Source organism: Ostrea edulis, chromosome 5 (assembly GCF_947568905.1).
Source record: "Ostrea edulis chromosome 5, xbOstEdul1.1, whole genome shotgun sequence".
NCBI lineage: Eukaryota > Metazoa > Mollusca > Bivalvia > Ostreida > Ostreidae > Ostrea > Ostrea edulis.
Genome location: NC_079168.1, coordinates 37,269,080 through 37,289,586, shown reverse-complemented (window position 1 = coordinate 37,289,586; position 20,507 = coordinate 37,269,080). Strand labels below are relative to the sequence as shown.

The 20,507-nt window shown below is 34.9% G+C and overlaps 4 protein-coding genes across 5 annotated transcripts; 2 read left to right on the top strand and 2 right to left on the bottom strand.

Moving 5' to 3' along the window:
• The first annotated feature begins 65 nt into the window (after window positions 1–65).
• LOC125652653 (glioma pathogenesis-related protein 1-like) lies at window positions 66–4,918 on the top strand. Its single transcript, XM_048881994.2, has 6 exons — window positions 66–248; window positions 756–812; window positions 2,520–2,649; window positions 3,082–3,191; window positions 4,163–4,248; window positions 4,376–4,918. The coding sequence occupies exons 1-6, from the start codon at window positions 171–173 to the stop codon at window positions 4,473–4,475; spliced, it is 561 nt and encodes a 186-aa protein (XP_048737951.2). The 5' UTR covers window positions 66–170; the 3' UTR covers window positions 4,476–4,918.
• A 399-nt stretch (window positions 4,919–5,317) lies between these two features.
• On the bottom strand, window positions 5,318–10,157 carry LOC125652654 (uncharacterized). Its single transcript, XM_048881996.2, has 4 exons — window positions 10,031–10,157; window positions 8,890–8,997; window positions 6,330–6,501; window positions 5,318–5,425 (listed from the first exon to the last, which is right to left on the bottom strand). Exons 2-4 carry the CDS (start codon window positions 8,989–8,991, stop codon window positions 5,343–5,345), a joined length of 357 nt encoding a protein of 118 aa, XP_048737953.1. The 5' UTR covers window positions 8,992–8,997; window positions 10,031–10,157; the 3' UTR covers window positions 5,318–5,342.
• A 3,273-nt stretch (window positions 10,158–13,430) lies between these two features.
• On the bottom strand, window positions 13,431–14,173 carry LOC125652486 (uncharacterized). The gene is made up of 3 exons (XM_048881707.2): window positions 13,953–14,173; window positions 13,620–13,776; window positions 13,431–13,540 (listed from the first exon to the last, which is right to left on the bottom strand). The coding sequence occupies exons 1-3, from the start codon at window positions 14,046–14,048 to the stop codon at window positions 13,458–13,460; spliced, it is 336 nt and encodes a 111-aa protein (XP_048737664.1). The 5' UTR covers window positions 14,049–14,173; the 3' UTR covers window positions 13,431–13,457.
• Window positions 14,174–14,439: 266 nt separating this feature from the next.
• LOC125652485 (uncharacterized) lies at window positions 14,440–17,557 on the top strand. 2 transcript variants are annotated; one of them, XM_048881706.2, is made up of 5 exons: window positions 14,440–14,569; window positions 14,677–14,809; window positions 15,023–15,191; window positions 16,424–16,514; window positions 17,478–17,557. In XM_048881706.2, the coding sequence occupies exons 1-4, from the start codon at window positions 14,490–14,492 to the stop codon at window positions 16,504–16,506; spliced, it is 465 nt and encodes a 154-aa protein (XP_048737663.1). In that variant the 5' UTR covers window positions 14,440–14,489; the 3' UTR covers window positions 16,507–16,514; window positions 17,478–17,557. The 2 variants fall into 2 exon arrangements, with proteins under 2 accessions (XP_048737663.1, XP_056021911.1); XM_056165936.1 differs by having other exon boundaries at window positions 14,475–14,569; window positions 16,424–17,557.
• The last annotated feature ends 2,950 nt before the right edge of the window (window positions 17,558–20,507 follow it).

The following is a 20,507-nucleotide window of genomic DNA, read 5'->3' as shown; positions in this document are numbered from 1 at the left end:
TGTATTAAAATCACATCAATACCAGTCTAGGTGTCTGACCTTGGAGTGTGATGAATTTGTACTTTATTAGACTGATACTTCATCTAAGGTATATAAAGAGCGATTTCGTTTGGAGTAGGCATGCATGCTTACCATTTGACTTTGTGACAGTAGAAATTCTTCTTACCAAGATGATCTATCTTCTTCTTATTCTTATGTCAGTAGTCATTGCCCAAATCTATACTATTCACCAAAGGGACTACGTCCAGGTAAGAAAAAAAAATAAGTACAGCTCCGTAAACAATACATAATTATATACATATATTATTGATCTGAATCTGGAAACGCTTTTAGAAAGAGGGGACATTGTTAGTACTATTGATATTGTAATTCTTTTTTCAGTTGAAGCAAAATGGCTTTGATTTCTAATTTGTGTTTAATATCTCATAATGCACACTTTATTTTATATAATGCATAATTATATACACCGTAATTCATGATTAATTGAAAGGTAAGTGACAAATGAATTGTACAGGTTCTATTCTGTTTTTCAGTACATCACAGACGATAATATAAGCGAAATTCTTGTTTTGAAATTACACGCGTATATGTATTCTAAGAATGGAAAAAGTTGGTATACCTTCCGGACAAAGCATTATAGAGAATCGTTAATAATGAATACTGTTGATTTCTAAAATATTAATAATAAATTTCCATTCATAAATTAAACAACATTTATGTATTGTTCACAAAACCTACGAAACTCTTCTATCTAGGAACACAATATCATTCGATCAAATGTGAGTCCACCAGCAGCTTACATGAAGAAACTGGTATGTACAATTTTACCATGCACAATATTTCTCGGAGAAGTAGATAGCTACTCTTAGCTGAATTCTAGTAGCCAATTTTACACATCTTAATTTGTAGGCCACGTAGAAAGCTGAACCAATTAACCAATTAACTTGTTTGTTTGTTTGTCTGTTCTACATCCAATTGGACACCAGCTGTAGGTGAAGTGCCACAATGAGAACAAGGGTTCATTTCATTATATAACATCAACACATATAACTTTTCAACACTTTACACGACTATTCCTCGCGAAAAATTAAAGACTAAACATTTTGACATCATAGACAGTTGCTTCTTCAATAAAAATGGAAAGAGGAAATATTCGCATCTTTTGATCAGTCACCCAAAAGTTACTTTGTTAAACACCACCCTGATCCCACGCACAAGTATTCTGAAGTTGAAATAAAAAATATGCTACAGTTCCTCATTCATATTCGTATGCTTATAGGAGTAATGAGATTGATCACTGTTCGTTATCTTCATCTTTATTAAGCAGAGTTTATTAAAAAGCTTCTACATGAGAAGAATAAATCTTTTGTTGGGGCCTTCAACTCAACATTTAAACATATCGACGACGTTTTAGCTATTAACGATATCCATTTTCATTCATATGTCGATTCGATATATCCTCGTGAACTCGAAATAAAAGACACCACAGAGTCTTCCGCATCTGCTGCGTACTTAAATATTCATTGAAAATAAATATTAACATCAAACTAAAAATTCAACATTATGACAAACGGGATGGTTTCAGCTTTTCCATCGTCAACTTCCCATATTTATGTAGCAATATTCCATTGTCACCTGCATATAGTGTTTATATATCTCAACTGATTCGATGCACAAGAGCTTGTTCTGTGTATGGTCATTTTTTAAATCGTGACAGGCTACTGGCAAACAAGTTGATGTTACAGGGGTTTCAACAGTTTCGCTTAAAGTCGGTATTTCGCAAATTCTATGGACGTTATAATAATCTAGTTTGCCAATACAACCTATTTTTGGGTCAAATGCTGTCTGACTTGTTTCATACCAATTGTTAAGCCGTTCTTAACACACTGATTTTGACTACGGATAACTCCGTTTACCTGATCAAGATGTAGGGCTTACGGCGGGTGTGACCGGTCGACAGGGATTGCTTACTCTTCGTGGTTACCTGATCCCACCTCTGGTATATCCAAGGGTCTGTGTTTGCCCAGCTCTCTATTTTGTATTGCTTATAGGAGTTATGAGATTGATCACTGTTCGTTATCTTCACCTTTCATATAGAAGTATATATGTAGATGTAGTTTATTTGTAATACGGGAATATAAAAGAATAAAGGGATGGGACAACTTCTGCATATAATACAGATTAGTCTATCTTTTGTTTTAATAGCGTCACTCCACCCCAATACAAACAACCGATCCATGTGCAGTAAATACTAGCTTGAGTTTGATGGAAAGAGTCAAAAAAGAATTTATCTAATTCTTCAATTCAGTCCGAGTTCTTTGTATAAGTCCTATATCTTGGTTCTTAAATAAAGTCGAATGTATAGAATTTACATTCAGCATCTGGTTGTCTGTAGAGGGGCGCTATCATTGACTTCGTGCTCCATTTTGTTTATCTGTAAAAAGGTTACGTTGGTAGATCTGACGGACAGATGTCATTGACAAGAACACTATCTACAGATCTACTGTCTTTAATTCCAGATATATTCGCTGGAACTTGAATTGATCGCACAGAGACATGCAAATAGTTGTTCATTTGACAACAACGACCACCGATCAATGCAATCACCAACTTTCAGCCGGGTTGGCGAAAATATCTTCTATGGGGCAAGTATGTATCCTCTTGAAATTTCCTTCAACGTGTTTCAGTGGGTTTTAAAAATGATGATGGGTCACTTTGAAGATGGCATGCGATATATTAAGATCAAGAGGGAGGTTCATTGTGAAATTCAGTTCTCGTTTAAGCGTTGAAACAGATGACATGCGAAATATAGACTGAAAAAAGTTATATGGATGGATAGTAGTACACTATAGAAGTAGGCAACTGACTTTTTGTTCTGTGTGTATACTTTCTCAGTTTTTAACAATCTGCAAGAAATTAAAACAAAATGTGTGAAGGAAATGAATTGGTAGGAAACGGTAGAAACATGACGAGAGGAGTCCAGAGAAGAGAATCATGAAGGCAATGTATTTACGTAAAGATTTCATGAACTTAGATTTCTTAGGAAATGTTTTGAAATAATTAAGTTAGATTTTTATCTAGAAGAGAAGACTATTTCTGATGCCATTCAGTACTGGGAACAACAAGGAAACTATTACAACATCCGGAGTAATGAATGTCAAACGTTCAAATTCTGCGAATTGTACACACAGGTAATCCGTCCAAATCATCTCTATGAACAAAATGTTTACGAAATAAATATATCCGATAGTTAGAAAAAATGTGTAAGGTAATATTCCCAATAATGATACAAATAGATAGATTAATATTTACATTTCCAACAGGTTTCTCTGTGACAACCCTTTGAAGCTCCAATATGTTTTTGCAAATGAATGGCGTCAGTGGAAATTAACATGAAATACCATGTGTGTTCGGCAGGAGTTTTGATCTGTCGATTCCACATTTTCATTTTTAATATAAATGAAAAGAACCGCTGTTTAGTTTGTTGGGTATGCGAGGTGATTATATCGCCGATATACCAACTTTTCCGTTTTCCATTGTAGTTAATCAACTCACATACTTAACAAATCCTTAAATATTCTGTTAGTGATCATCATACATGTGCTAATTTACAATAATGCTCCTAGCAAAGTCAATCTCAGTCAGCAAATAACTAAATAAATGAATAGGAAAAAGTATTATGTTATCATGTTTGATAGGCGGAGTTTATAATTGAACGATCTATGTTTGGTGTTAAAAACGCTTTATAAACATCATTTTAGGCAGTCTCTATTTTATAAGAGTTTTATGACAGAATCACGTGACAACAATGAACTAAACACAGGCTTTAAATAACATGATATTCTAATATTGGCGTCCTTAGTTAACTCTGATAAAACTCTTATACTTCGTCCTCAGTCAATATACTATAATCAGGTGGATAATAACTTGTAATGACTACATCATAATGCTATAATTGTAAAATATGAAATAAAAATTATTGTAAGTTGTTAGAACTTGTGTTCGAACCCGTTTGTATATTATTCGAGTATATGCAATAAAATACATTAAGACTAAAATAAACAGAATGCTAGTATCGAAAACGCGTTAACTCCCCATACCATTAATATTCGACATTCTTCGATTATTTTAAAGATTTCATTCAGCTTTAAATTATTTGAAGGTCACATGGGCTGATTCAGAATATATCGGTTGTGGAAAAGCTGAATGTGGGACGAAAACATTTATAGTCTGCGATTACGGACCAAGGTGAGAGAGAGAGAGAGAGAGAGAGAGAGAGAGAGAGAGAGAGAGAGCTTTTTGCTCTCAATCTTAACATGCATTCTCGTTCTAACATTTTTGTTCTTAGTGTTTGTATTTTCCCTTCATTTTGCAGCAGTGATTTGTACAGCAGACCGTACACTGGAGGTGTCAGTTGTAACGCATGCCCAATAGGGTATATGTGTGAAAAGAATCTCTGCAAGAAATACTTTTGAATCGTGCAGATTGTCAGATTGTAAAGACACAGACAAATGAAAAGTTTGGAAATGTGTGATCATACTGTTTTATAAAATAGCTATTTCTTGTACAAATAAATATCCTAAACATTCCTAAAGAAGTTATTAGTGTTCATATATCTACAAGTATAAAAACGAGCTCATTGTAATAAAGACTTACTGCATATTTGTTATTATTTCGTCGATCGACATCTTTCTGTTTTTCTTTGTTTGAATTCATACTTGATACGCAACCTTCATATTCATGCTTAACCGAAATCCTAGAATTTTATATTTCATATGATATACAGTCATAATTCAGGCATAATTATTTCAAGACTGTAATTTTTTATACTTCATTATCAAATTTTGGCACAATCATATTTGCAGAATGGCGAGTGTTGGTAAAAACCAATACTGTATAAAATTGTTTTGAAGCATTATACATTTTGTTATTATGATGAAGCATCAAGGAATGATCCGAGCTACCAAAATCCATAACAACGTTTTTCGTGGCATTGGGATATGGTCCCTGCCATCATGTTCCAACAAGACAGAAGTCATAAGATAGAAATACTGTATGAATTAACAATAACCTTTCCTAACTGTTTCAAGATCTGAAACAGAACAGTGTTAGGACTGAAATACGCGAATTTTCGAGCTTGAAAATTCATGCAAACAAAGTTTTAATCAATGCATACATCCTGCACATCAAATTAAACGTAGACTTAACCTTGCGGGTTCCGGTCATTATATCCGAAGTCTACGTATTTTAAAACAAAACTAACTAAAAATGTGAATGAATCAAATTCAAATACTCATAGATATTTGACCATTTAGCCTTATCATTTCAATTTTTTTATTTCCTCAAACACAACTCTTGAAAAGCCGGGTCTGTTGAAGATAGAGTTTGCTCTGGGTGAATTCATCCATATCGACGCGTCCATCCCCTGCAATTATAAATTCATGCAACATATAGTTTTTTAATTCTTATATCAACTTCACATTTAGATATATCAACGGCGTTTTATCTATTAACAATAATCATTTTAATTCATATGTCGATTCGATATATTCCTGTGAACTTGAAATAAAATACACCAAAGAGTCTTCCACATCTGCTTCATACTTGGATATCTTATTGAACATTGATGTTAACGGCAAACTACACTGTAAGAATTAAACTTCATGACAAACAGGATGAATTCAGCTTCTCCATCGTCAACTTCCATATTTATGTTGCAATATTCCAATATCATATGTATATGTTTCTCAATGGATTCGACACAAATGATTTTGTTCTGCGTATGATAAGTTTTTAAATCGAGGCAGGCTACCCACAAACAAGCTGATGTTACAGGGGTTTCAACAGTCTCGTTTAAAGTCAGTATTGATCTAGTTTACCAATACAACCTGTCACTGAGTCAAATGCTGTCTGACGTGCTTCATACCAATTGTTAGGCCGTTCTTGGCACACTGACTTTGTCTAAGGATAATTCCGTTTACCTGATCAACATTTACGGCTTACGGCGGGTGTGACCGGTCGACAGGGGATACATACTCCTTCCAAGCACCTGATCCCATATTTTGATATATCCAGGGATCCGTGTTTGCCCAACTCTTAATTTTGTATTCCTTATAGGAGTTAAAGAGATTGATCACTGTTCGTTATCTTCACCTTTTCATCTTACAAATCAACTTTAAAGACGGGTTTAGTATCCATAATGATGATGTAGTCTACCAGACTTTCGCATGTTTTCGAACACAATGGCTAAACTACAGCTAATTGATAATTTGAATATTATATGAATTATTTGATGTACTGTGTACAAACTGGAAAGTAAATTTACTTACCGTTACGATCTATTGCATGCATTATATCCGTCAAAGCTTTGGTGTACATGGGACTGTCAGGGCCCGAGAAGGCTGTCAAAACTTCTTCTACAGAAATCTCCCCATCAATGTTTTGGTCAAGAAGCTTAAACTTGCAAGGTAAGTTAATTTTCTGTCCAGCCTTACCACTTCTCTGTAACATGATATTCATGAGATCTAGGGAGAAATTGGTTATCAATAAACTTTGTTGATAACTGATTAACATAGTAAGGCTCTCTATTACAATTATATTTTAAACGAACGTGACCTTGATTCCATATTTGGTTGTCCTACTTATACTCCACGTTCCCTTTCCAAATAAGAAATACTTCAAAATCGTGTTTTAGATTTTAAAAAACACATTTGATATGGAACGAATGAATACATGTACGAGTTACTATACATATACTGGATTCCGAAACTACACAAAAACCTTACTAAACGTAGATGTATTTCAGGATCCAGTAAATGTTCTACCAAGGCCCTATCTTTACTTCTCATGAAAATATTAACTGCTGTGAAGGAGAAACTTAAGACATATTGTGCCACAACATATACAAGAAGTGGTGTAAATCAAATGTGAATTCTCAAAAGTTCCAAGTCTGTGGGGATCCGGTTTAGAATAGGTCCTCAGTACCCCTTGCTTGTCATTAGAGGCGACTAAATGGGGCGGTCCTTCGGATGAGATCACAAAAAACCAAGGCACCGCGTTACAGTAGGTTTGGCAAGATAAAAATCCCTCCCTCCTCAAAGGCCGTAAGCGCCGAGCATAGGCCTAAATTTTGCAGCCCTTCACCGGCAGCGTTGATGTCTCCATATGAGTGGAAATTTTTTGAGATGGATGTTAAACAATATATAATCAATCAAAAGTTCCAAAGAACTTTTAGTAATTTGAGATCACAACACTTTTTCTAAATCAACATCAAACATAAGATTTTCCAACACCCCGCACTCTGAATTAAAGACCAGGTATTTTGACATCATGGACAGCTGTTTCGTCAATAAAAAATGAAAAATGAAATATTCATATTTTGTGCTCAGTCATCCAAAAATCACCTTTTTAAACACCAATCTGATACTATGCACAAGTACTCGAAGGCTGATATTAAAAACTTCATTGACCATTTCTATGTAGTCTGTGGTGATCAGGTCAAAATTTGTGTTCCATTATTAGCCGACCTGTTTTTGTTTTCTCATGAGACAGAAGGTATTCAAAAGCTTCTACTTGAGAAGAAAATATATCTTGCTGTGATTTAGATATATCTACGACGTTTTATCTACAATACTCATTATCATGAATATATCGATTTGATATATCTCAGTGAACTCGAAATAAAAGACACCACATAATCTTCCATTTCTGCTTCATATTTGGATATTTTATTGAACATAGATGTCATGTGTTATCGACAAACTAATGACACAACTTTATGATAAACGGGATGATCTCAGCGTCATCATAGTCAACTTCCCATATTTGTGTACAGCTGTAACAGCATTCTATTATCACCTGCAGATGTTGTTTGTCTCTCAACTGATTCGACACGCGAAAGCACGTTCCATATATAATAATTTTCTAAATCGAGACAGACTACTGACACGTAAGTTGATGTTACAGGAGTATCAGCAGTCTTGTTAAAGTCAGCATTTTGAAATTCTGTGGTCATCATAATAATCTAAGTTGCAAATACAAATCTGTCATGAGGTCGAATTCTGCCTTCATACTGATTTTGACTGCGGATTACTATGTTTACCTAATCAAGATATAGGGCTCACGGTTGGTGTGATCGGTCAACAGGGGATGTTTACTCCTCCTAGACATCTGATCCTACTTCTGGTACATCCAGGGGTCCGTGTTTGCCCTACTCTCATTTTTGTATTTTCATAGGATTTATGAGATTGATCATTGTTCGTTATCTTCACTTCTTCACATTTTAGATGTGTTGTGACCCCCCCCCCCCCCCACAAAACAAAAAGAAACAAACAGCATAAAAACCACCACAACAAATTAAAACGCCGCCAATAAATCTTAAGATTTTAATGGAAAAAGTGAAGATAAAGGTAAGTGAAAATAACAGTGACCAATCTTATCATTCCTATAAAGAATACAAAATTAAGAGTATGGTGAATACAAAATTAAGAGTATGGTAAATACGGACCCCTGGACACAGCAGAGTTAGGATCAGGTGCCTCAGAGGAGTAAGCATCCCTTGCATGATTCGATGCAGTGAGAATACCTAGGACGCTGGAATTCTCGCTTACGAAACTAAGAACTTATTATATGAATCGTAGATTTACTGGTATCAAACACAACAAGAAACTCGTGTAATGATTATTAACCCAGTATATGATATTAAGAGTCATAAAAATGTAATGTATTCATAAGTACAGTGCGTATAATGGGTATCAATTTAAGTGATTCTAACAACACAATGGACAATATTGAAAAACCAAACTTTACCTTTTTGAATATCTGCTGTATCAACAATAGATTGATATATACATGTACACGTGGCTGGATAGGATGAAAGATGTATCTTACCCGTTCAAGAATACAAGTTCCCCAAAGACGAATACGACAGCGAGCATAACTCCCTCCAATGCACAAAACAAGTAGAAGAACTAAAAGCAGACCTGTTTTCATATTTACCTAAAAGGAAAGAATGGAATTCAAGTTTGTGAAAGTGAAATGCAGATGAAACACCGATGACAATGACTTTTCCCGAGACATCTTGCTGTTGAGAAATGAACTTTAGTCAAAGGACTGCAATATGTTGATCATAGGAAAAGAAACTAAATATCTTCGGTTGAAATAAATATGTTTTAGAACATATTCCTTTTTTGAAATCTTGAAACATGCAATTAATTTTATTGCTAGAGTTGTAATGATATATAGGCCTAATGGGTATGAAATATTTGTAGCTTTGACCTTTATCATCAGAATTAAGAGTCAGAGTTAAGATATGAACAGCATTATTACTTCCATTGTAGATACTTGGGAAGCATACGGAATTTCGGGATGAACTTTAGTAGTACTGTAGAATGAGTATATATTAATATATCATAATACAGACTTAATTGTATATCACTTTGTATTTTTTTTTACTTTTTATTGCAGAGCTTGGTACCTTATATTTAGAGTTCATTTTTAGAGTTTTATACTTTTACTATTTAATGATAAATTCGAATCCAAGCGATATAATTGCTTGTAGAATCAAGTAAACAATGAGCAATACATTTGAACGTATCTAAATACACCATACATGAAGACCATTGCAAAGAAAATAAAGAAATTGTTCGGCGCATTGAAGGGTTTAAATGACAAATCCTGTGTAGTTCTTGTGACCACGGCACTATCATTGGTATAGTAAACACTATTACTATGATTCTCCATTATATGATAAATTTTATTAATTGTAACTTTGTTGTTTTATTAAGGAGTAATGGATTTCTCATTTCTGTAAATTTCATAATATCTGATCCAGCTTTTCGGGGGGGGGGGGGGGGGGGTTGTAATTTCCATCACCGACAGACGATCATAGTCATAGTTCGGAGTTCTAAACGAAACCAAAGACGTTAAACAACAAGGTGCTTGATATACTTTCATGTAGAAGAAGCTCTGAGCTGAAAGCTATCACTAAATTAAATACACATAGAAATAAAAAGAAGAAAGCAAGTCATACCTAGCTCGCCACAAGTATCCTTATGAATATAGTCTGGATTAAAGACAACTGTATTTAAATTATTGCAACAAGTGTATTATCTAAAATAAATTAGACGTGTTTTATTTTTTATTCTGTTGCTTCAAGTGTTTTATTCAATATAAATTAGTTGTTTTATCAACACAGCATGTTCTTTATCAAATCGTGGCAACAACTGGGAATGACATGGAGCATGCTTTACAAATGAAAAAAATCTGAATAACCATGAAATGTTACAAAGTGCAATTTATCATTGGGTGTGAAATAGAAAACGTAGTGAAAAATAGTAGTGAAAAATATTGATAAGATTACAAGCAATTCTGTTATCTATGGTTAGACATTTCATCCTAGAGAGTACCGAGCAAGGGGACGTTTTGGAGTAGTCGTGTGGGGGAAAAAAGCCTTCGAAAGTTGAAATATTTCCCTAGATAATGATCATTTATGGCTGCTACCGGTAAATCGTTTGATCATTTGATATGTTATACAAGTACACGTAATTTTTATTTCATTAAAAACTACAGATTCTTTAAATAGCATCATTTTTATTGATAAGAATTGTTTGTCTAAGTTTCTAAGTTTTTTATACCTTCGGTTAAAATAGCACATCTACCGGTGATCAAATCTTTACCCATTCCTTCAAACAACCAAGTTTAATGTCTGTAATATCAATGTGGAAATGTTTTTTTTTCGTTCTTAAGATAACGTTTATTAATTTCCCCTTTCCTCTTAGAGCAAAAAAATTGCCGAGGATTCTTGAAATTGTTATCATTTCCAGTGTAATCATTATTTTTCGAGGGTTTCAATTTTTCATGGTTTTATCAGAGTGACACGTGTTTGCCATATCTTCAGTATAGTTTATTTTGAGAATATATTCGAACGGCGTGTACAGATGAAAAAAAATCATTAACGAAAATTTGTTACCAGCGGATGTTAAGGATTTTACATTAGGCCTATATCATTGAAGAATTTCATTAAACCATACAACGTCTTTCTCTTCAGAATGGAACGATTTATTGCATTTTCTTCATATACTCAGATGCTAACAGCATCAGTCTTTGAAAAGGTGAAAATAACGAATAGTGATCAAACTCATAACTCCTATAAGGAATACAAAATTAAGAGTTGGGAAACACGGGCATACCAGATATGGGATCAGGTGCCTTGAAGGTATAAGCATTTCCTGTCGACCGATCACACCCGCCATGAGCCCTGTATCTTGATAAGATAAACGGATTAATCCGTAATCAAAATGAGTGTATAAAGAACGGCCTGAGAATAGGTATGAGACACGTCAGACAGCATTCGTCCCTATGGCAGGTTGTATCGGCAAATCAGATCGTTATAACGACCATAGAATTTGCAAAATGTTGACTTTAAACGATTCTGTAAATCCCTGTAACATCACTGTAAACCCCAGGTGTTTATATATCTCAACTGATTAGATACACAAGAGCTTGTTTTGTGTATGGTCAGTTTTTAAATCGAAGCAGGCTACTGACAAACAAGTTGATGGTGCAGGGGTTTCAACAGTCTCGTTTAAAGTTAGCGTTCTTGGCACACTGATCTTGACTACGGATAACTCCGTTTACCTGATCAGGATATAGGGCTCACGGCGGATGTGACGGGTCCACAGGGATGCTTACTCCTCCTTAACACGTGATCCCACCTCTGGTTTGTCCAGGGGTCTGTGTTTGCCCAACTATCTATTTTGTATTGCTTATAGGAGTTATGAGATTGATCCCTGTTCCTTATCTTCACCTTTCATTTTGCAAATTCTATGGTCGTTATAACGATCTAATTTTCTAGTACAACACATCATTGGGTCAAATGCTGTCTGACGTGTTTCAAACCGATCGTTAGACCGTTTTTGGCACACTGGTATATACACACACAGACACCGATACAATGTAGATACATAATCTGATATATTGTAAGAAACATTTTGAAAAGACGCTTGATTGACATAGGACAACAAAGAATTTTCCTTTAAAACCTAGGATTTTTAAAAATGTATTTTAACAAGGAAACTTTAGATCAAGTAACTTTACAAGTAGCTCTTTCGTTTGACTGAACATTATATAAGATAATAAAACAGTTTTTGTATGTAGTCTCTATAAACTTAATGGATCCTATATAGTTAACAAAACTAGCCCCATTTGATTCCTTAACCGACAGTAATGCGTTTCATTTTCTAGCACCAAATTATTTTTATTATTATTCGTACATGTAACTAAAATGGATTAATTTTTAAAGTAGATTAGAAAGAATTCACGGGAATTCTGTGGTCACAATCATTTGTCAGTTGTTGACAATTGTAATAAGTGTCACATGTGATGTTTTTGCTGTCAATCATTCCTTAGCTGATGTTTTTGGTTTGTGTGTCTGATTAAATAAAAACGATTACCAAGTTGACATGTTATAATTTGCCGAAATATTATAATCTTTAAGATTATGAAATTCATCAAAGTCCGAGCCGAACATCTTTTTTGTCTCCTTGAATACGTAATCATCATCGCGACTGTTATTTTGTAATAGATGTCAGCAAAATAGAAAAAAGAACCAAAAAAAGTTATTTAAAAAAAAACCCCAAAACAAAAACGAATATACATGTAATAATGTGGAAATTAAAACAAATTTAAATATAATGTCAGCACTAAAGTAGACACAATTTAATGATTACATTGTACCAAAAGGGTGTTAATTGCTCTATTTGCTCATGTTTTTGGTTATGCTATGCATATCAATATTCCGAATTGTGACCAAATAAGCCGTATACCATTGCGTGTTGTAGTTGTTCGTTTACAGGTATCGAATCTTGATTTTCTAAAATGAAATAAACAAAAGAGAAATACGTTCCTTTTGGCGAGATTTCATAGTTCAAGTGCATGTACTGTGATTAATTCAACCATGAGTAAGTGAAGATAACGAACAGTGATCGGATTCATAAACCCTATATAAAAATACAAAGTTAAGAAAGGAGCAAACACGGACCCCTGGACATACCAGAGGTGAGATCAGACAAACACGGACCCCTGGACATACCAGAGGTGAGATCAGACAAACACAGACCCCTGGACATACCAGAGGTGGGATCAGACAAACACGGACCCCTGGACATACCAGAGGTAGGATCAGACAAACACGGACCCCTGGACATACCAGAGGTGAGATCAGACAAACACGGACCCCCTGTACATACCAGAGGTGGGATCAGACAAACACGGACCCCTAGACATACCAGAGGTGGGATCAGACAAACACGGACCCCTGGACATACCAGAGGTGGGATCAGGTGCTTAGGATGAGTAAGCATCCCCTGTTGAGTGTTGAACGGTCACACATGGATTATATGACACTAGTAGTCTAATTATAAGAAAACTAATGAAAGTAGATTTCATTTATTGAATGTTCATGAACAGTTTGAAACAATATTCATTTGCTCTAGGCGTTCTTTGTTATTTCCGAACTCTTCCTCGGTTATGATTGGACGCCCTGTAAAAGATATATACGTATATGCAGAATTATTCGGCACAGTGAATGGTAGTAAGGTTTGAATTTCAATATCATTTACCGTGTGGACCACTCTCGGTTCTGATTTTGTAGGCTGGAAAGCCCTGTGTCACGGTATTAAATTCTTCCAACGTGACAACGCCATCGGAATTCTGGTCAAATGTAGAGTATTTGCATGGTAGAGGAGATGGCAGACTGCTAGGATCTTTCTTGCCGTACTTAATTGAAATTCAGCAAACAAATTAGGAAATGACAAACAATGCATTTATATGCACTGAAATGTGATAGTTTGTAAAAACAAATCTTGAAGAATATAATAAATATTATTGCAATACATTTACCTTTTCAAATTTTGAATTTATATAAAATTTATCTAGTGTTTTTAAAAACTCACTTTTCTCTCATGACATGGTCCCCAGAATGACCAACACCATTGATGAGACACAGCAATCAGAGACAATGTTATGAAAATAAACAACTGCTCTTTCATTGTGGCCGGCAAAATCTTTATGGATAAATTGGTGAAAATTCAGCCATCGAATCTTTTTGTTTTATATAGTTTAGTGTAATATGAAAATCACTTAAAACATCTGTTTTCATGACAAATTATATCTCCAATGGACGGAAATAGGAAGTGAATTGTTTGATTCATTCACACGTTTTAGGTTCGATCATACTTGGGATGTGGTACTTGTGAATGAATAATGATTGAGGGTCTGCACACACGTGGTCTAATCATCATCATGCAGTCTGAAAAAGAAATCATATAAATGAGTGAACAATTTGTGACGAGCATATCATCCACATCCAGTGCTTAGCGTAAGCCTGTATTTTTCTTAAATTTACCTTTCGTTTGAGTATATGCGCATGAGCCTTGTATAAGGATGACTTAATAAGATAATGAAGATTTTCCTAAGTTGTATTTTTAAATATGAATTCGGGTGATGAAGATTCTCCTTTGTTTGGCTGTTGTAGGATTAAGAGGCTGTTATCCTTCGTTATATTTTTCAGGTGTTGGAGGGTGAACACTCTCTCCTTTAATGTAGGGTTCGAAAGATATAGAATTCTTTTGTTGTATGTTCGTAAGATGGGAATTATCTTCTAATGTATATTTGTAGATTTCGAAAGATGAAGGTTTTCCTCTGTTGCATTTTTGCTGGTATATTTGCTTTTGCTTCCGCGAAGGCACCAAAATGGTGTGTTTCAGTTTGGGGTGGATGTCGCGGCCGCCACTCCATAGATCGCATGCCTGTAAGTATCATTCTGTATATTTCCCGAGGTCAGTGCAATACAATAGTATGATTAATTATTCTTTATTCAAGGGAGTTCTTTTGTTTTACTATTGCGTATCAAAATATGGAGAACAGAGATAAGACAAGTTCGCTTTGTAAAGAAAAACAACTAGTTTTCCGTTTGTCTGATGTCTTGTTTTATAGCACTTTTGTTTCTCATGTTTATCGCCAGTTAGATCCTGCTCATAAACCAGCCCCACAACTACCGTGTGATTTCAATTTTTATGATTTGGATAGAGATGGACTGGTTCCGCGTGACGAATTCAACCTAGCAACTGCTGCTTATCAAAATTACGAAATGTCCAAGTCTTACGACGTCTTTAGTATCATGGATGTTGATTGTAAGTTGAAAATATTTCATTTCATTTTCAACAATTATGAAAATTGGAATTGTTTTTCTGAATATTCTTCCTATTGGATAACTTTTATATTCTGTGAGATAACGAATAGTGATCAATCTCATGGAAAGACATAGTATATATTGGGTATTTTTGGCAGATTAGTAACATTTAAATTTGACTTTTTTGAAGGATCAAGACGGATTACGAAAATTCGCCAAAATTAAGGCGCCAAAATGTCCATTCATATGAAATACAATATTGCATGAATTGAAAATCCGCTAAAGATAAAGGCCAATAAATGTAACTACTTTTCTGAAAATTATTCGCTAAATATTCCTCATGCCAAAATTCCTCGATATACGTACTAATTCTCAAAAAAGATTCTGTATTCAGAATCAATATCCCTATAGACATCATCCAAATGAATGTAGAATTAATAGTTACTTCGAATTAAAGCGGCCCTCCAGAATATGGCTCGGTCATTTATCCGGAAAATATAGATTAACGTCAATGGCAACATTTAAAGGAAAAAATTCTGAATAGATGTATCCTTAGTATATCAATGTGAGTTTCATCACAGTGGAATATATAGCTACTATAAATTGAACATGCTACTTGCTAAACTTGGTCACTCTACCGGGAAACGTAAATTCACTGCAGCATCTGAGTCAGGCCCAGTGCTATGGATCATAACAGTTATAATCCTTTAAAGTTCCATCGTTAAACATAGGTACATGTATCTGTCTTCAAAACATAATCCTAGTCAATCATCAGAAAAATAAGTCATTGCTGCATCCCCAAACTTTATTTCACGGGTTAATGCGAAATTACTAAATTCCACACATTAAAAGGATGATTCATAAGATTCAACTGTTTATTTTTACTTCCATTCGGACCCATTAACCTAAACCGAAATTCTAAATCCGTATAACACATCTACAAGTTATATCATATCATATGCAAAAGCTATATTTTGCCACCCTTTAATATGTAAGAGTAGTTCTAAAAAAGACAGACAGACGGACAGAGATTACAACATGATATTATGAATATTTCTTTAGAACGTAAAGGTACAAAAGTAATATACAGAGTAACTATATCATGAATTTTTCTTCAGGAAGTGAGGGTATAAAAGTAATATACACAGTAGAGCAATTACACAAATGCCAAGAAAAAACACGAACCTTGGTAGATCATATGAAAATTAATTCTATTCTTATATTATTCTGCAGCTGATGGCACTGTAAAAATACAAGAGTTCGTAGAAAGCATTCCTCGTCTCCGGAGACAGTTTATCATTGGAAGCTGTGTTTAAAGAGCAAGGTTTGATGCTTGTTAGCCGAATGTTCTGATTACATTTGTCTGTCATGTGATTACATTTGTCTGTCATGTGATTACATTTGTCTGTCACTTATCTTACGTTTGTCTGTAATGTAAGCTGTTTTTTCTCAAAATTCTTTCGACCGGTCACACCCGTCGTGAGCCCTATGTAGTGATCAGGTAAACGGAGTTATCCGTAATCAAAATCAGTGTGCTAAGAACGGTCTAACATTCGGTATGAAACACGTCAAACAACAATTGTTTTAATGAAGTTCTCTTGTCCAGAACAAAGCCTACACGTTGTTGAATCAATGTGAAAATATCTTCACATCGTGTATTTTTATAAGAAGAAAACAAAGAGGATAACGGAACAATGATCAATCTTATATGTCCTATAAATTTTACAAAATCAAGAACGGGACAAACACGGACTTTTTAAAAGACCAGATGTAGGATAGATAACGAGATACCATTATCCTTGTTAGGTATTCCAATACAGATTCTCAAAGAGAAAGAATTCGATGTACTGTACATTTGTGTCTGTCCAAACCATGGTCCCCGGGGCTTTGGTATAGCCACAACGAGGATTTAAAGTTTGATATATGTATATAGGGATTTCAAAAAACATTGTTCCACAGAAATCTCATTCTGAAGAGACTAAACCTTCTTGGACCCATTCTCATATAGGGTGTATCAAAATTTGCTGAAATGCAGGCACTGACATCATCATGGGGGGAAGAATGGGGAGAAAAGGTTTTACATAAAAATATGGGGGGAAACCCTGAGAAATGAACACGACTGTAATTTGTTTAAGTAACACGGAAGCGATTTCGTGCATTGTAGAGTCATGCTGGTTCAACCCCTGGGTTCATGATTATGCCTATTAATGTTTTCAAACAATCCAGCTATAATTCATACTGCAAAAAGGTTTAGATTAACAATTTATCAAAGTCCATTCTTTTTCAGATGTTATTTCCTAGAACAAACTGATGGCAAAGATAGATGCATGTCTTTACATTTCTTAATAAATCGTGTGCGTGGCTAAACAGTTTTCTTGATTCGCTCTTTTAAAACATGCTTTCAAGTGTATACATGCATGAAGAATTCAACTTTTCTTCACAAAGAATAAAAAAAAAACAAAGATTTTTTTTTACCGATTCTAAATACGATGGGGAAAACTTACATATGATATCTGTGAACTTTTCTTCAACTGCAATTTCCCCATTTGTGTTGTTTCTTTATCCATGAAAGCTTTAAGGATTATAACATTGTTTGATTGTATACTGTTTAACGTCCCGCCCAAATTTTTTTCACTCATGGAGACGTTACCATTGCCGGTGAAGGGTTGCAAAAGTTAGGCCTGTGATCGGCGCTTACGGCCTATGAGCAGGGAGTTTTTTTTATCGTGCCACACCTGCTATGACACGGGGCCCCGGTTTTTGCAGTCTCATCCGAAGCGCCGCCTCATTTAGTCGCCTCTTACGACAAACAAGGGGTACTACGGACCTATTTTAACCCGGATCCCCACGAGACCGGAGGCTGTAAGCAGACTTGAAGATAACGAACAGTGATCAATCTCAAAATGCCTACAAGCAATACAAAATAGAGAGTTGGGCAAACACGATCTCCTGTATATACCAGAGGTGGGGTCAGGTACCTAGGAGGAACAAGTATCTCCTGTCCACCAGTCACATCCGCCGTGAGTCCTCTATCTTGATCAGGTAAACGGAGTTATCAGTAGTCAAAATCAATGTGCCAAGAACGGCATAACAATCGGTATGAAATAAGTCACACAGCATTTGACCCAATAATAGGTTGTATTGGCAAACTAGATTGTTATAACGACCATATAATTTTTAAAATGCTGACTTTAAACGAGATCGTTGAAACTCCTGCACCATCAACTTGTTTGTCAGTAGCTTGCCTCGATTTAAAAACTGACATTACGCAGAACAAGCTCTTGCGTATCGAATCAGTTGAAATATATAAACACCATTTGCAGGTGATCATGGAATGTTGCTACATGAATATGGGAAGCTGAAATCAGCCTGTTTGTCATAAAGTCGAGTTGTTAGTTTGCCGTTTATAACAATTTCCAATACAAATATCTAAGTATGAAGCAGAAGTGGACGATTCTGTGGTGTTTTTTTTATTTCGAGTTTACAGGGATATATCGAATCGACATATGAACGAACATGATTATTGTTAATAGATCTCAAAACGTCGTCAATATATCTAAATGTCGAATTGAATGCCACGACAAGAGATTTTTCTTCTCACGTAGAAGTTTTTAAATTAATTCTGCTTCATAAGAATATAAAAACAGGTCAGCTAACGAAGGAGCACAATTTGTGCCCATGGGAATTCCAACATACTTTTGGAACACTTGATCACCAAAGACAACGAAGATATTGTCAATGAGGAATTCCAGCTTATTTTCTATCTGAACTTCAGTGTACTTGTGCGTGGAATCAGAGTGGTGTTTAACAAAGTAATTTCGTGGACGACTGATCAGGAGATATGAATATTTCCATTTTTGTTGAAGAAGCAACTGTCTATGATGTAAAAAAGTCTAGTCTTTAATTTATTGTGAGGAATAGTCGTGTAAAGTGTTGAAATATAATACGTTTTGATGTTGTTGATTTGAGAAAAGTTTAGCGATTTCAAATTTACTAAAAGTTCTTTAGAATTTTTTTAGAATCCACATTTGATTTACACCACTTCTGGCATATGTAGTCGCAGAGTACGTTTGAAGTTTTCACTTCACAGTTGTAATATTTTCGTGAGGAACAAAGATAGTTGCTTGGTAGAACATTTGCTGGATCCAGCAATGTAGTTTTGTAAGGGTTTTGATGAAGTTTAGGAATCCAGTATAGGTACGGTAACTCATATTCATCTGACCCATTGACTGGGATGTTAAAGGTGTCTAAAACTATATAAAGCATGGTTTTGAAGAATTTCATCTTTTGAAAGGGCAGTTGGAGTATAAGTACGATTACTAAAAGTGGAATGAATGCCAAGTTCGTTTGAAATACAGTTGTAATAATGAGCTTTACAAACAAAGACAATGTTATTACAAGATTTGTCAGCTGAAACCAAAACTCATGTAATCTATCTAGTTCTTTTATTACTCCTGGTTTACAAAACACAGAAGGATAGATGGTTCGTACTTTTGTTTTGATATGTCTAATGCGAAATTTTAATATTCCTCTTATATTTTTAATCCATTATCTTGATGATGAATCGTCAGTCTTGTGAGAAAGGATTAAAGTTTAATTACTCTATTTTACTTTATTATGTTTCTTTTCTGTCACAATTGATACGAATGCATCCTCATCAGTTGAACGAAATGTGAAGATAACGAACAGTGATCAATCTTATAACTCCTATTTACAAGGAATACAAAATAGAGAGTTGGGCAAACACAGACCCCTGCACACACCAAAGGTGGAATCAGGTGCCTAGGAGGAGTATGCATCCCCTGTCGACCGGTCACACCACCGTGAGCCCCATATCCCGATCATGTAAGTGGAGTTATCCGTAGTCAAAATCAGTGTGCTAAGAACCGCCTAACGATGGCCTACATTTTTCATAATGCTATGCGAGTTATTTCCCCCTGATTACAGAGGGCTCGCAGCATATTGCGGTCCTCAGTTGACGATATTATATAAGGAATAAATAGAGAAAATTTACAATTTTTTTTTATTGCAATCAATTGCCAGTTAAGGAATTTGTCTAAGAATTAAGTGTAATGACTTAAAAATAGTATAACTGAACAAAATATTTTGGTCACTGTTTACATTTATATGTGTCCCTTGTGTGGGGTTTTTCGCAAGCAATGTAGACCTATGTAAATACGAACTATTCCTCGGTTGTTGTTTTTTTGAAAATCAGAATCATAATGTTCTTAATGTAGCTGCAATTCTGCATTATTGATTTTTACCAATATTTTCGACAACAAAAACACAAAAAACATGCAATAAGATATGCGTAAAA

Coding starts and splice junctions, on each gene's coding strand:
- LOC125652486 (XM_048881707.2), bottom strand. CDS start 14,048: ATGAAAGAGCAGTTGTTTATTTTCATAACATTGTCTCTGATTGCTGTG. Junction 13,777..13,952: donor GACCATGTCATGAGAGAAAA/GTGAGTTTTTAA, acceptor ATTTCAATTAAG/TACGGCAAGAAAGATCCTAG. Junction 13,541..13,619: donor AACCGAGAGTGGTCCACACG/GTAAATGATATT, acceptor TATCTTTTACAG/GGCGTCCAATCATAACCGAG.
- LOC125652654 (XM_048881996.2), bottom strand. CDS start 8,991: ATGAAAACAGGTCTGCTTTTAGTTCTTCTACTTGTTTTGTGCATTGGA. Junction 6,502..8,889: donor GAACTTGTATTCTTGAACGG/GTAAGATACATC, acceptor ATCATGTTACAG/AGAAGTGGTAAGGCTGGACA. Junction 5,426..6,329: donor GCATGCAATAGATCGTAACG/GTAAGTAAATTT, acceptor TTATAATTGCAG/GGGATGGACGCGTCGATATG.
- LOC125652485 (XM_048881706.2), top strand. CDS start 14,490: ATGAATTCGGGTGATGAAGATTCTCCTTTGTTTGGCTGTTGTAGGATT. Junction 14,570..14,676: donor TCCTTCGTTATATTTTTCAG/GTGTTGGAGGGT, acceptor GTATATTTGTAG/ATTTCGAAAGATGAAGGTTT. Junction 15,192..16,423: donor TAGTATCATGGATGTTGATT/GTAAGTTGAAAA, acceptor ATTATTCTGCAG/CTGATGGCACTGTAAAAATA.
- LOC125652653 (XM_048881994.2), top strand. CDS start 171: ATGATCTATCTTCTTCTTATTCTTATGTCAGTAGTCATTGCCCAAATC. Junction 2,650..3,081: donor AAATATCTTCTATGGGGCAA/GTATGTATCCTC, acceptor ATTTTTATCTAG/AAGAGAAGACTATTTCTGAT. Junction 3,192..4,162: donor TCTGCGAATTGTACACACAG/GTAATCCGTCCA, acceptor AATTATTTGAAG/GTCACATGGGCTGATTCAGA.